Here is a 15231-nt window from a genome sequence, read left to right as displayed (position 1 = left end):
GATAATGCTCTATGGGGAGCTGCAACAATGGTTTATCATCCTACCTTGCCTTAAAAAAAAAAAAAAGAAAGAAAAGAGAAATTAGCAGTTTCTTTCCTGTTCTCAGTGTACATTTGTTATCCCAAGACAGACCTGTTTCCTTTTAAAGCTAACACATGGTTCTGCAAATGCCTCTTCATTTTCTTCCTCTTAATTGTTGTCCTTATCCTTTTTCTTTACTAGAAATACATTTTTAGAGTTGATTTCAAATTTAACCTTCTGCAGAAAATGAGGGCTTTAAAATTTGAGGGATGACCTAGGAATCAGTGTTGGGGTGGTAACAAAGGGAATTGTATTTATTTATTTAGATATTATCTTCAAAAGTGTTAGTATTACTTTTGTTTGTAACATATTACTGGAGGCTTCCCTTTGGAGTAAATATGCTTAGGTCTGTCAATAGCTGTTTTCTGGAGTAGTATGCCAGTAACTGTGGTGTAAAGCAGGAGTAATTTATGCCAGTGGTGTTTGGTGAGGTGTTAGACCTCTTTTCTTTTTTCTTAGTGTGCTGAACTGTCAAAGTTCTTGTTTTCTTTACATTTTTCTGTAAATTCTATTCTTTGGCTTCCTTTCAGCATTTCAACCAAAGAGGAGTATCTGTAGATTCTCCTTTCCTTAGGGACCAGCTGTGGCTGGAGGTGGTGAGGTGGAGTTCTTCAAAACAGCACCCCCAGGTGGACGCTCTTGTGGGATCATTTGCTCCACTGGCATTTCAGGGCTGTAACTCTGCCTTGTCCTGGAGTAGAGTGACTGCACACAGAAGTAATTTCAGATAAATAAGATATGCCAGAGTATCCTGTTGATGTCAGAGTTTCAGTGGTCCTGAGATTCCACATACAATGCTTGGAAATGTGTGTGTGCTTCTTGTTCTACTTCAAAAGAAGTATTCAATACTGGAGCATTTCTAGTCTACCATGGAGAAATTGTTGACCTGATAACCAAAAAATCATATATTTGTGATTCTTTGGCTAGGAAGCCAAGTCTTCAGCTTCCTGAGTGTTTCCCCCTTTTTCTAGACCTTGTTTGCGTCTAGGTTGTAGGTTCTTTGGAGCAGAACTGTCATCTGCTGTAACATAGGCCTGCTCCTGACTGGAAACCATGGGTGGTGGTAATAAATGCCTGGAGAAGGATGTATTGAGGCACTAAATATTGTATTCTTTTAACAGTATGCAAGTGTGGAGAAGAATGGAGAATTCTTCATGTCTCCTCATGACTTTGTCACCCGATACCTGAAGATAATTGGAGATGGTTTGCCTAATGCAAGCACTGTACAGCTCCTTGCAGGTGTGGTGGATCAGACAAAAGATGGGTAAGTGTTTTTTTGTGATTTTGTTTTTGTTTGTTTAGGTGAGGGTTTTTTTGTTTGGGTTCTTTTTTGTTTGGTTGGTTTTGGGTTTATTTTTTTGTTTTGCTTCTTTTTTCTTTTTTTGGTAGTTGATTGGTTTACTTTTCTTTTTCTGTTTTTCTTTGTTCATTTTTAAAATTGAAAACCATTCTTCTGAGAAGTCTAATCCCTGAAGGGTGGTGTTTTGGTTTTCACTGCCCCCTCCTCGCAGATGCATAAAGGAATACAGTATCTTCTAAGTATCAAGAGTAGAAACAATGTTTTCAACAGCACCTACCATTTAGCGACTCAAACCATTTTCTGTCTACTATGTATTTTTAATTCACGGAACCTTTCATGTTTGTTGGCTGGCTCCCCTAACTCCTGCTTTTCTTTCCTTCCATGAGTCTTTCTGTCTCTGTTTACTTTATGTATCTGTCACAAACACATCCAAATTGCAATCTAAAATAAGTTTAGATGGTGTAGGAAGAGATCCTAGAAAAAGTTACCCTGCTTTATTTTGCCATGGCTCTGTTAAAGGTTTTTTTGCTGCTGTTTTTTTCCTTCAAGAGGGAGGAGGAGCATCTAAGGTATTTAGGGAGTCACTCTGCAGACTTGAGAAGACAGCAGTGAAGTTGGTTGCACATGGTTTGCATTTGAAAGGCTGACTTTGCCAATGGGCAAGATCAGCTACCCCTCCATCTTTCTCCCCCTACTTAAATGAAATCTTAGCTTTTGCTTTTGGTACTTGCCCAGGCAAGTTGTCTCTTCACCCATATGAATGCATTTTTTGAACCCTCCCTTTAAAGTATCCTTAGAGAAACTTTAGAATAATTAGCTGTGGTCTTAAAGTGTATAGTAGTGGCATTTTTAGAAACCAGAAAACTTCAGGCATGACTCATATCAGTGGTTGCAGAGAGTAAAATGTGAGATAAATAAAGTATGACTAGAGAATGCAGGCTTCTTAGGGATAACTGAGAACTTCTGCAGTAGTTTCTGTGCTCTCTTTTCTGTTCAGCTGGGCACCTTAAACCTTGCAGATGAGTTAATGTGGTGATTGTTACTCTAGTAAAAGATTTCTGTAAAAGGTTATGTTGATAACACTGATGGCATCAAGAAAGCAGTGGCTTCAGGTAATGTTTGACTGAAAACATTAAGCATTTCTCAGATTTCTTCCCTTGGTTTGATGCCTGCAAAAATGTCATTTTCCAAATTACATGGCTTCAAATCCGTTTTGTAATAAGAAGATTGAGAGCATAATCCATACCTTGTGATTTGGATCTCCCTCACAAACAGAAGCTGGTGTCAGGAAGAACAAAATGTAAAACTGTAGCCTATGTGAACTTGTTGACAAGTTGGGATTTCATAACTTGGCATGATCTTGTGGGAGTTTTGTGGTGGAGTATTGAGGCTTCTAATTGCTGCTTTCTGCTATGGGCAAGGATTGTTTCTGTAATCCACACTGTGCAGTGACAGGGGACTGCATGTTCCCAATGTGTCTTTGGAGAGTCTCTTCTGATGTTCAGGCTGTCTTTTTATTTAGCTGCTACACTAATATATGAAAGAATGGAGAAAGTTTGGAAAGTGATTGGCATCCATCTGTTTAGTCTGCATTTGCATCTTGTTCTTGTGGTGTATAATGTAATTGACAGAGTGATCCTCTGAGACAAGGGCCAGTTGCTTTTTGGTTCCTGGCATGAAATCTCCTAGAGGTGAAAACGTCTAGGAGGACGTCCTCCTAGAGGATGTATTAGTCTTCTTTTGAATGCTTTCCAACTTGGCAGGCCAGAGCTCCCAGTTTTTAAGGTGAAGCACAAAACGGCTTTTGTTAGTGTTCATTTTTAGTAGGCTTGTCGGTGTTTAGAGACTTACACATATTCAAGGTCATGAAAGTATGTTCAATAATTTAGCTTTAGTATAAAATAGAAAGTATCTTGCAAGAGCAATGACAAGTTAATTTTGTTACAGTGTTAGTGGCTAAAAGTAGTTTAGTTCTGAGAACACTGCTGTGATATTTCTAGAAGCATTTTATCCACTGTCTTGGATCCCTGGTTTGCTCTGAAGAAGCAGGTGTTTTTCATGACTGATGAGCATGACCACTTGTCACTAAAAGGGTCTGAGCCAGGATCACAAAGGCTGTTCCTTGCATTCTTTAGAATGCTTTTCAATTTCTTCTCATTTTGGTGAGAAGGTAGGTAGAGGTACCAAGTGTAATCAGTGTGAAATACTAAACTTGGTAAGTCGCACAGGTGCAAGACAGACAGCTCAACAGCTTCTGACTCATGAGCAGAGGATATAAATGGGCAAAGAATTGCTTACCCCAGAGTTGAAGAAGTTCTGAGTGTAAAGTGGAAAGAACAGCAGCTCTTACATAAAATCCCACAGTGTACTGTAGACAAAATCTCATGTAGCTTTAGCACAATTCCTGTATTGCCAGAGATTAAGGATTTGAGCGTATCTACAGGAGCTGCTGTTGTTGTGACAAAGGTACAAGACCTCTTAAAGCATATTCTGTCATTCAGTGAATATCTGTTGCCATGGGAGCAAGTTTTGCCTCCATCTTAAGTCAGGGCAGAGGTTTATTTGGAGGTAGGCTTTCCTGCTGTTCTCTTCTGAAGGCATGATTTTAAGGTTTCCCCTAAGAAAAGGAAATAGTTACCTTGCCGATGGCCAGATGAACCTTTCAAAGTAGTTGATTGGTAATAACACAGGGTTTTTAAAGTGTTATATTGCATGGTTGTTGTTTGTATAAAACAGATTGAAGAGCCTTGACTGGTTCCTGGCCTCATTGCTAATCTTAGTTTAAAAATATGCTTTATTTGGCTTCAGCTGGATCAGAAATTCCCCCAGAATACAGTGGCTTTCTCAAGGCCCGCCAGCAACAGGCCAGGCATTTTCCGTCCTGCCTACTGTAACATTGTTTTTCAATTTTTTGTTTTACTTTTAAACATGTCTCTAACAAAATAAGTATTTACTGCATGTCTCTATTTGGACTGTAGTAACTAACACTTTACTGAGAAATACCATTGCTTTATTTTTAGAAAGGACAAAGTATTCAAAAATAACACTTGGAAATGCCAGCATTTTTCATTATTATTTGGTATAAATTTATCCTCTAATGGACCAATTTGCACTATACTTAGTTTACCTAGCTTGCAGTGTAAAATAATAGATGTCGCTTCAATTTGTGTCCCATTATGTTACCGTGTTTAAATTGCTGATACAGTAAAAACATATGCATTGATTTCTGAAGAAAACTCTTCATCATTGCATTTGTATGTTTTATTACAGTGGGTAGTGGCTTTTTTTCTTTGCATGGCTATATGCGGACTTTTTCGGGTGGGAATGCATCATGTCTATGTGATGTCCAGATGCCACAGGCGTGAGCATCAAAAGAAGCAGCATGGAAGAAAGGAGAGAGCAGTAAAATAGTGGGTTTGCTGCACCATACCCAGTTGTTGTGTTTGGACTGAAGCTCTTGTGTGTGGATGCTTTTAAAATATCAAGATCTGAGTCTTCCTGAATAAATCATGCAGTATTGACACTGATAATGAGGATGTGAAGGTGAAGGAAGACTTTGACCATTTGGGTAGAATATCTTCAAAACTGAGATAAAATTTCGTAAACATTTCAGCTTCCTCTCTTTGTGCTGTTAAAATCACTGGGTTTTTCTCTGCTTTTGTAACATAAATGAGTACTTCTTTAGGTAGATAAAATATACTACTTAAGTAGTATATTGAAGTCCATGTTAATATGTGCTGTTTAATGACACCTAATGTTATTCAGTGAAGGGCTATGGTAAACCCAAAAGGGTGATGCTAAACTGGAGAGAAAATGTGTTACCCAGGCAACTACCCTTGTGCACTATAGAGAAGTGAGCATATGGCTATGTAGTACACATTATTTCAGCATCTTTAAGCATTAAGAATCACACGTGTAATTGACTGTGAAAAATTACTGCTCAGTTACTGTATTGTATGGTCATAATAGAAGTAAATGAATACGTCGTTGTTAGAATAGATCTGTTGGGAATCACTAGCAGGCTAGTCTACTTAGGGAGCAAAAATACAATAAGAAGAAAATAGCTGGTTTAATTAACATGTAAAAATTGGGTTAATTTGAATTCAGCTGGCACAGCAGATATTAATGTCTCTTCTTTAACAGTCTGGCTAGAGCCACACAATTTGTACACTTTTAATATTCCTAGTACTGTGAATAACTGTTTTAAAAAATAGATAAAGGGTTATTTTAAGCATCTATCTGTGACTTAATATGGGGATTATTGCTTCCAAGTACTGAAAAAGAGTGCTTCTACCAGTATAAAATCTTGTAGCAGTGTTAATACATGGAGTTTTAATCAAATCCAGGCCTAGTAGCATAGTAGCATGTTCTTAGCATGGTGGTGGGATTCTACTGGTATAGGTGCTGTATTTGTTTTCTGTGTTCTCATCACTGTGTTGGGATCCATTGGTAAGGACATGCACTAGTTGTTGTTTCACACAGAAAACAGCTTTACCATAATGGTGTTGACAAAGATTGTACATTTATAATTCTAAACAGTCCTGTTCTAGAGTCTTGTCACCTGCTGTCTGTTCTGTTCTGTTCTTTCTCTGTGTGTGCATTATAATCTTTGGGACAGAACTCAGTGCTTTGCATCTTTTTACTGTTCTGTCAGGTATGTAACCAATAATAATGACTAATAATGACCTTTTATAGACTGTAAGTCACATTGTAACAGTAAATATGCGTAAATAGGTTGTGATATATTGGTATAAAATTGAAGGAAATGTTACTTTTGAAAAAAATTAGTTTAGAAGAGATGGAAGTTTTCTTCCTTTTAAAGGCTGAGTATATATTATTATATTATTATTATTCTTATTACTGAGAGTTCCCAAGGAGTTTAAAGTAAACCATTTGATGGCTTCCCGTGTGCTAAAATGCGCATATGTAATAAGTCACTGACTTCTTTGCCAGTAAAGCCTAAGGCCTGCTTATATGTTTGCTGGCATCGTCAATTGTGAGTTTAATCTTAAGAATACCTGAGGAGGTTTCTTTTTATTTACTTCTCTCACTATGTAATAACCTATGGTGGCAAGTTCTCAGAGTTAATTGTTAAACTCTACATTTCTTTTACTTTTATTTATGCATATATATTGAGGGAGGTAACGTAGAACAGCTTTTAGGCCTTCTCTGTGCTGTGCTTTTAAAAAAATGTCCTCTTTTGTTCATCGTCTCGTGTTTTTATGTTCCTCATGGAAGTCACCTTTTCTTACCCAGTGGATGTTTGGCTGCTGACATGCAGCAAGCACACTTCTGTGTGACTTGAAATTAATTCTTTAAGACAGGGTGACTGGAAATTGCTGTATAGTCATGGGTCATCATAACTTGATGGAACGAATGTCTTTTCCAACCTGTTGAAGCCCTCGGTTCTTCACTGTTACTGCATGCTGAGTATAAGTTTTCATTGAACTGGCTGCAGTATTGTTTTGAGTCAAAGTCCCAAGGGGTTTTGTTTTTTCTTGACATTTGGTACACTAAATTTTGTGCTTCTCAGAAATAAATCTTTGTTCTCCGGGTGCTGCCATGTGAACCCATTAAAGCTACACGCTGGCTACACTGACATACAGCAGCCTGAGAGAGGGCAATCTTAAGTCTCCCAGACTGCCAGCAGGCCCTGCAGCCACACATTTGAAGATTTTAAGCTGTACAACCTAGACATTAAAGAAGTAGCAAAACAGAAGAATGGTTGGCCTTTGCCTCTTTAAGAGTAGGAGTCTGATCTCCATTTGAACTCTTGGGTGTGACCCAGGGAAATTAGAACAGCTCAAGGTCTTTGCTGTATCAAATCTACTGCTGGAAACAATGCCAGGTTGTCTAGTTAAGTATTTCTGCTTATGAACTAACTTAAGGAAGGGCATCTCTGCTTTTATCTGTGCTCTGCTACTGTGCTTGCATATGGGGAACCTGGCTGTAATGATGAATTTGAATAAGCTGCTCTTGGGCTAAGGAAGAATATGCAGACTACTACTTGAAATTAATGACTCAACACGCAGGACTGGAGGGCTGTGATGGATGACTAATAAGTTGCTAGCAAACAGATAATGCATTCTGATCGGTTCCTTCTAAAGTGAGTGGCAGCATGTAGGTCTTGAATGGATTTGCTTTCCAAAAGCCCTAAGTACTGAGTCTTGAGGGGAGTTACTCATGTCTTTATTACCTCTGTCTTGCCAGTGGAGAGAGGCATGCTCCCCCAGAGGGCAGTTCAGTTAGGCATTAAAGCTGAGGTGAGTAGCCACACTGAGTGTTTTGCTTATGTTCTGTTGTGACTTGCTAAGAGTAATAATTCCTTGTCTAACAGACATTTCCGTCTAGTGATATAAAGGCCTCCTGAAAGCATTGAGGATAGGGCATTTTAGGTTCCATTTTAATCCCTATTGATAACAGTTTGTACACATTTTGGTTGTAATCTTATTTCTTTTGTATAATGTATGTTATATTGTATTTCAGTATTCTGCAAGCAAGTGGTTTCATAGCTCTTGCTTTTTACTTCATCCCTTAGGTTGATATCCTTTCAAGAGTTTGTGGCATTTGAATCAGTCCTGTGTGCTCCAGATGCATTGTTCATAGTAGCCTTTCAGCTGTTTGACAAGACTGGCAAAGGAGAAGTTACTTTTGGTAAGATTGTTTTACATTCCTAATGTAAAAATCTCTACCTATGCCAAATTATTTCACCTTCTATTTACTATAGGAGATGCAGTGACTGGCAGTGGAACTACACTAGTGCCAAGCAGTTTTATGTCTGAATTCTTTTAATCATTTATGTATGCACAGTATAAAGCCAAGGTCATGGTAATTATCTTGGTTTTCTCTGGAGAACTGGTCACCTCTCTTTTTCTCTTCCCCAACATGCTTGTGCAGGTCTTCAGACGAGCAGTGAAAGGTGACTAGAGGAAATGATTGTAAAACCACAGGAAAGTTTCCAGAAGACTTGGGTGAATGTTGGATCTAAAATTATCCTGAATTATTTTTTGTTTAAATTGGCTATATTTCAAGATGGCTGAATTTTAAAGCTTAAACATTTATTCAATGAGATTTTACAGTAATAAATTATTTATTACATGTCCCCTTGCTGCCCCACCCCACCAAATTCAGGTTGCATTGGAAGTGTGGTGTTTGCATTGATAACATGAAAAATACTGAGGCCAGTTAAAAACCTTATTAGGAAGACTGTTTATTTCTAGATCCCCTAGAGACGGCTTTTGGTATCTGTAGGAATATCTGCCACCTACCATTCTATCTGGAAAAAGGATTCAAAAATTAGCAGTTTTAATAACTTCTGCTATTGAGTTTGCTCTTCAAAAACTGTTGGGGATTATTTTGCTACGTACCTAAACTGTATAAAATTGCTACTTTTAATCTACATTTGGACATGGTTATCCCTGTGTATCAAGTTTTATTAATTGGTTGTTAAACAGTTTTAAGTAAGACGAAAATTGGATGGTGTTGACTCTGTCTTTCTGAAATATATGGTTCACACTGTCTTTTCCTAATATTTCCCACCCATGTTTTATGCTCAGTTAAAAAAGCCCTTCCCTTTCCGTTTGAACTAACAAGGTTCTGTTATCGTTGCTTGAAGCATCATTGTATTCATTCTACCATCTCCAAAAATCTGTATTTGAAGTTGCAGCAGGTGAGAAGACTTGTTGTCTCTTCTTGTGTCTGTTTTGTTTTTTCATTACTTTGGTTGTCTGTTGAGATTGTGAAAGACTTTTTGTGTGCAATGTTTTAAAAGGTACTACAGATGCTAAGAGATTTGCAAGAATTTCAGGAAAAATTTCTGCAGATCATAACCTTGATGAAGGAAGTATTTTGTGGCTTTCAGTCTTGTGTTTGTGGACAGAGAGGCAATGAGAGGTGCCATGCTTTTAAAGCAGGAGGGAGTGTGCATTTTGCTAAGGTTTTGTTCCAGAGAAGACAAGCCAGGGTTCCTGGAATGCCTGTGATGTGCAGGTTCTTGTCTGCGTCAGAGCCTCCGGTTGCTTGGAGTACTCATTAATAATCTCAGAGTAACTGTAGTCGTTTGATCTGAATGCTGAATCAGTCCAACTTAACTTTTTAACTCTTGGCATTCTTGTTCTTATATTTCCTGCTGTCAAGTGTTTCCCTTGGGGTTTGACACAGTGAGTCAAAGGATTTGTTTGGCATTTGAAGTCCATTGAAGTCCTTCTAGTGATGAGACAAAATCCCATGCCAGGCTGTATTTAAGATATTTGAAAAAAGGAGACAAGCCAACATTGGCAGAACCTCAGATAGCTTTCTTTTAATTCATTCATCTCCCCCTTTGAAACCATAAATGTATTTGTAACTTCTGTATAGTACCTTGTGGCTACTACCCCAGCAAATGCCTGGAGTGAGGAGAGTGGGAGAGCTGTCTCAATGTTGTGCATTCTCAGCTGAAATGGTTGATCTTTAGACAAAGCTATCTTTTTTCCTGTCACAAGAAAAAAAAAAAAGTTTTTTGAAAATTAAAAAAAAAATAGCATTGTGAAAAAAACCACCTAATATTTTCATAAATAAATTACTAAAATACTGTCCTGTAGCTTTGGCACTTGGTGCCTTAGTCATGCATCTTTGAAGTTAATTATGAGATCATTTTCCATTCACCTGAATGAGAATGGTATCAAGTCCTTATCAAGGTTAGGAGACTTAAATAGGGGTTTTGTATACTGTGGAATTATGGTGTGAAAAGAGCAGAAGAAAAGGGAAAGGATCGTTTTTCAGTATACTGCTGTTATGTGTAGTATATCAAGGATCTCATTTTAAGTCTGTATCTCATTTTTTTTTGGTAAAGAAACAGCATGGCTTATCTGTGCAGTCACTGTTTTTCTGTACAGTAAAATAATGGTGTAAATATTTTAGCTTATACCAAACAGAATATAGGGCTTCTCAGCTGTGAACTTCACATTTTCTACTAAGCAAATTGTCCAAATCTTATTCTTCCACAGCTGCACTTAGCTTGGCACCTTTGTAAAATGAATTAATAATGGGCTTTATGTCAATTAGCTTTTACACTGAATGCCACATCCAGGCTGTGGATATTCAGAGAAATGTTCTGGTTAAAGAAGTTCTAGTATTTAACGCTTTGCATGTACTTTTCTTGAAAAATGCTGCACTATTACGTTAGCTTCTGGATTGGAAATGCATTTGCATTTTAGCCATACGTTGACATCTCTACAATTTTAAATGTTTCACTTCTTTCAAGTTGAAAGTTAACTGTGCCTGGTTCTTTGACAGGGCTAATATCTATTTAAAGGGCTGATCTGCAAGCAGTGTGGGTATGTGGAGGGGGGGGAAGTATTTCTAGTTTATTGCTTTTTGAGGTGAATTAAATAGCCACTAGTAAATTAGTGGCCAGTGCTTGATTGAGAGTACACCTGGCTGTTACATCATGTCTTAGATTTACCTGCTGCTGAAGTGTCAAAGCTTTGACAGTTTGCAAGGAGTTAAAGCTCTCAGCAGGAAAGTGAGAGGAAGTTTAGCTGGCTTTTAAATTCGAGGCAAAGAGCAAACCATTGCTTCTTGCTGTTGAGTGTTGACAGGCACATAAAAGCTGATAATGTAAGTCCAGGGGTTTAAGAGACTTAGTAGAGTTGCTTTTTTGTCGTATGACTGTATTTTAATGCCTCATTAAAGAAGCTGAGCCCTTTGAAATTCTTTACTAGATGGCATTTAAAAAAAGGCAAGATGGTTGGATAAAAATGTCAGTGTTTAAAAACTAACTCATCGTAACCTTCATCTTTAATTTTGAATGGGTAAATGAAAAGATGGGACCTAACAGTTCTGAGCAGTGAATACCATAGCAGTGATATCCACAAACTGGAACCTTCCTTGTCTGATATCAATTCTCCCAGCCCCAGTGAAGGGCAAAATAAGAATTGTCCATGTTGGTTTTGCTCACAGAGAAAGGAAACAAAAAGAGATGAGGTTGCCTGAGTCTGTGCTGCTAACCATCGTGAATCTGGCTTTGGAGATTTTAATTCTGATTTGTTTTAAAGTAGAATTTTCCACCAGACATTCTTGCTCTTGTTCTTAGTGAAATGTAGCTGTGGTATACTATGTGATTTTATGGTTTTGGTTTTCTTTTTTAAAGGTCCTCTAATTCAATCTGAAGCTGTTTCAAAATGGATGCTGTGCTGCACTGCTTTGAGAAATATGAGTATGATGTAGAATGTCAGTTCTTTAATTTAAAAAAAAAAAAGTATAACAACACCCCCCCCCAAACCCACCAAAAACACAAAGGAAATGGGGAACGCAAAGCCCAAGTTTTTGTTTGCTAAGCATAACAACTGCAGAATTGAGTAATGTATTCTGCTTTGTCTCTAAACAAGACTTTATTGACATGCAGGCAGCAGCTATTGTGGGTCGCTGTTTCTGTTATTAATTATTTCAGTACAGTTCTTAGATAAACACATTATACATCTTACTAAGCATTCTTGTTTGCTTATCTGATACTTAAATTGCCTGAATACTTGTTTGTAAACTTTCTAAAAGGACTGGCTCTTAACAGCGGTTTAAATAGCTATACAGCTATTGTGATGAGCTTCAGAGTTTTTTCCTCTATGATAATGCTGTGATACTTTTTCAATATGCAAAGAATTATTACAGGAGTTTCATAATTGCTTTCATGACCAAAGAATTAGGTTCAGATTGTGTGAGGCAGCTCTTGCTTTTGTTACAGAGGGTTACTTATTTTGTGCTTTGCACTGTAATTGCTGATATGACTTGGTTCTTCTTATAGAATCTATAATTTTTTTTATTTCTTGCACAACACCTAGCTTAGTGATGCCCAGCGTGGTACAGTCAATACCATATAAAGCAAGGGAAAATGAAATCTGAACCAACAAAATAAATTGCTGGAGCTGTAAGCTTTGATCACTTGATAAACTGCAATATTCAGTATTTATTAGTGACATTTCCCTTGCTGGTTCAAATTGCTTAGAAACCATTTGTAGCTAGTGATGTGTTAGCTTACACATCACAGTTTCACCTATACAGTGAAACGTGTTGGTTTATAAATGACAGCTGCCTAGATAGGATGATTCCACTGGCAACACTACAAATGCAAAACCTGTTTAGTCTCTGATATTTTTTGTTATTTTTACTGGATTTTGCACAAATAATTGCCAGTTTTAATTACAAGAGGATGTAAAGTAGACTTGTTAGTATATTTGTTTTCCTCAAAATGATTTTTGAAATCTTCTCTGACTATTTTTGGAGAATTTAATTTCTAGACATATGTCAACTTTTTTGTTTCGTTTTTTAACTTTTAACTAATGTTACATAACCAGACAGACTTTGACGCAGGCATCTTAAGTAAAATAGAGCCTGTTTAGATACAAAATGAATCTGTCATTCTAAATATTATGAGAAGCTTTGTCCTTTTACACTGCTGGATTTCATTTGATCAAGAAAATGCAATTTAGTTTTCTAAATCATCCATAACTGAAATTTGGTGTTTCAGTTTGTTCTTTGTTATTGGTTACGTTCTGTTGTTTTCTTGGGAATGATCATAGAATCATCAAACAATTCAGGTTGGAAGGGACTGTGGCAGCCTTCTGGTTCAAACCCTTGCAGCATCATCAAGACCAGGTTGCTCTGGGGGCAACATCTAATCAAGGTTTTACATATCTTTGGGGATGGAGATTGCAGCCACCATGAGCAAGCATCTTCCAGTGTTTGACCACTGTTATAGTGGAAAATAATTTCCTGAGGCCTGTCTGGGATTGCCCATGTTCCAGCTTGCATCCATTGCCTCTTGTCCTTCCACTGTGTGTCTCTCTTCGCTCTCCCGTTGGGTAACTTAGACACCAATGAGGGCCTCCTTTAGCCCACTCTTTTCCGGGTTAAGAAAACCCAATTCCATCAGCTGTTCCATGCGAGTCACATGCATTATCCACCAACTACCTTATATGGAGAAAATAGAAGTGATCCTTTATTTTAGTTAGCCAGGTTGTGCTGTTTACCTTGATGAAAGTGGTCTGATTTTTTTAATTATTATTATTCAGAGCAAAAGGGGTAAATTTAATTTTTATGCCCACGTGGAGACTAGTGCTTTTCAAACTTGAGGTCTTTGGGTGCTGGCAGTTTGTTGCTCACTTCTAAGGAGGCCAGGAAAGCTAATAAAGAAATGTAAGGCTGTTGCCAGTGAACTGATATTATGGATCTTCACAACTCAAGTAGAAATATTTTTAAGGGAAATGGAAAAATTTTGAAAACCCTTTAAGTAAGCCAATAATGGATGACTTACTTAAAAGGATGATGAGGATGATGGTACTTTTAGAAAGAGCCTACTTTTGTTGTTGTTTTTGTTTTTGCTTTTTTTGTTTTTTTGTGAGTTTTTTTGTGATATTTGCAGTGTTTAGCACAGGTAACAGAAGTGCACACATATCTCAGTCAAAAATCAGGGCCAAGAGGAATTGGATGCTGTATGGATATGTCATGAGGAAGTGAATTAGTAGGTTTTTAGATATGACAAGAGCACGAATAACCAGAGCACAGGAAAGGTAAAAGGATAAAAAAAGTGAGAACAATTTCAGCAAAGAGGTGGAAGTTGAAGCTTATTATGGATATTTGGGTTGGGAAAAATCATGAAGGCACAAGCACGTTCTAGTGTTTTCATTAATGTAAAATTAACCTGTACGACTTTGCTGTCCTTGTTGAAAAGTTTGAATAGGGCAATGAGGTTATAACCAAATTGATTGAGTTTGATAGCTAGTGCCTCTCTCCTGACAAGGAATGCATGCTGAACTTTTTGTTAGGACTTGTACTGGACTTTATGGTTTACTGGGGGCATTTGGGGAATTTATGTTGTTGTTATCTTCTTTAAAGTTTGCTTACAACATCTGAAAGGCATTTGTTTACCAATACTGGTCTTAATCTCACCTCTGTGTATAACAGGTGTACAGCCTTTGTTGCTTCTTCCAACCACAAAATGGATGTTGTTCACATCTGAACAGAAGTAACCACTTTTAGTGGGAGGCTCCAGTCTCCTACTTCACTGCCCTGCTGTGACTGCCTCCATTGGGGCTGTCGCAGTACAGTCTTTTTTCTGCCTGGAGATGTGCCAAGTCAACCAATACATTTTCTAAGGGCAGCCCAACAAATACCAGAAGTTTTTTCTTTCCATTGACGGACTCCAGGTGTTAATATGTTATCTGGAGGTGAAAAACCATTGTGAAGGCATCCATTTTTTTATATATGTGGAGCTTTATTGCACTTGTTTAAATGATCAGCTTTTACTACAAAAAGAACCACTTTGATTTTTGGAACTTTTAGAATGACTTATGAGCAATGTTTTCTGAACAACTGAATGTAGATACATACGAGTATCAGATTGGCATGCAGGTATTGTATGGTATCTTGTCAGAGATCTGAAGAACTGCTCAGAAGCTATTCCAGTTCAGTGGGTCAAAAATCCACTTTTTATGAAAGGCCAACTGTAGATTTGCACAATTGACTATAATGGCTCCAATTTTAAAAGATAGAGGTAACAGAGAGCACTTCCAGTTGGAGGGATAATTCAAGAATACCACATGCTCAGATGGCTAAAATATTGTGCTTTCTGCTGCTACTTCATGCTACTTAAAAAGAAAAAAAATAGGTGTGGAAAAGGTGGGAACATGCCAATTTGACAGTAAGTTTCAACTATATGAGGTCACTCTTTGGTTAACAGTAAGCTGAGGGTTAGCCATCTGTATATCCTGCTGGAAAAAAAAAAAAGCCCATCATGATTACTAGGCAGCATTTAGGGAGGAACCAGAAGCTTCCACACCAGAATGTATTTAACGTGTCAGGAGCAGTATATCACTTTA

The 15231-nt window shown here is 37.6% G+C and overlaps 1 protein-coding gene across 4 annotated transcripts in view; it reads left to right on the top strand.

The window, feature by feature from the left end:
• Positions 1–15231, top strand: part of LOC108498682 (calcium-binding mitochondrial carrier protein Aralar2) — a 77857-nt gene that overhangs the window by 27036 nt on the left and 35590 nt on the right. For all 4 annotated transcript variants that reach the window (XM_017817678.1, XM_017817677.1, XM_017817675.1 and 1 more), the window contains 2 exons: positions 1203–1345; positions 7920–8035. In XM_017817678.1, coding sequence (XP_017673167.1) covers positions 1203–1345; positions 7920–8035 — 259 coding nt within the window. The remainder of the gene's footprint in view (positions 1–1202; positions 1346–7919; positions 8036–15231) is intronic.

The sequence above is a fragment of the Lepidothrix coronata genome, unplaced genomic scaffold (genome assembly GCF_001604755.1).
Source record: "Lepidothrix coronata isolate B3197 unplaced genomic scaffold, Lepidothrix_coronata-1.0 Scaffold62, whole genome shotgun sequence".
Classification (NCBI taxonomy): Eukaryota; Metazoa; Chordata; class Aves; order Passeriformes; family Pipridae; genus Lepidothrix; species Lepidothrix coronata.
This window is presented reverse-complemented; position numbering and strand designations above follow the sequence as displayed.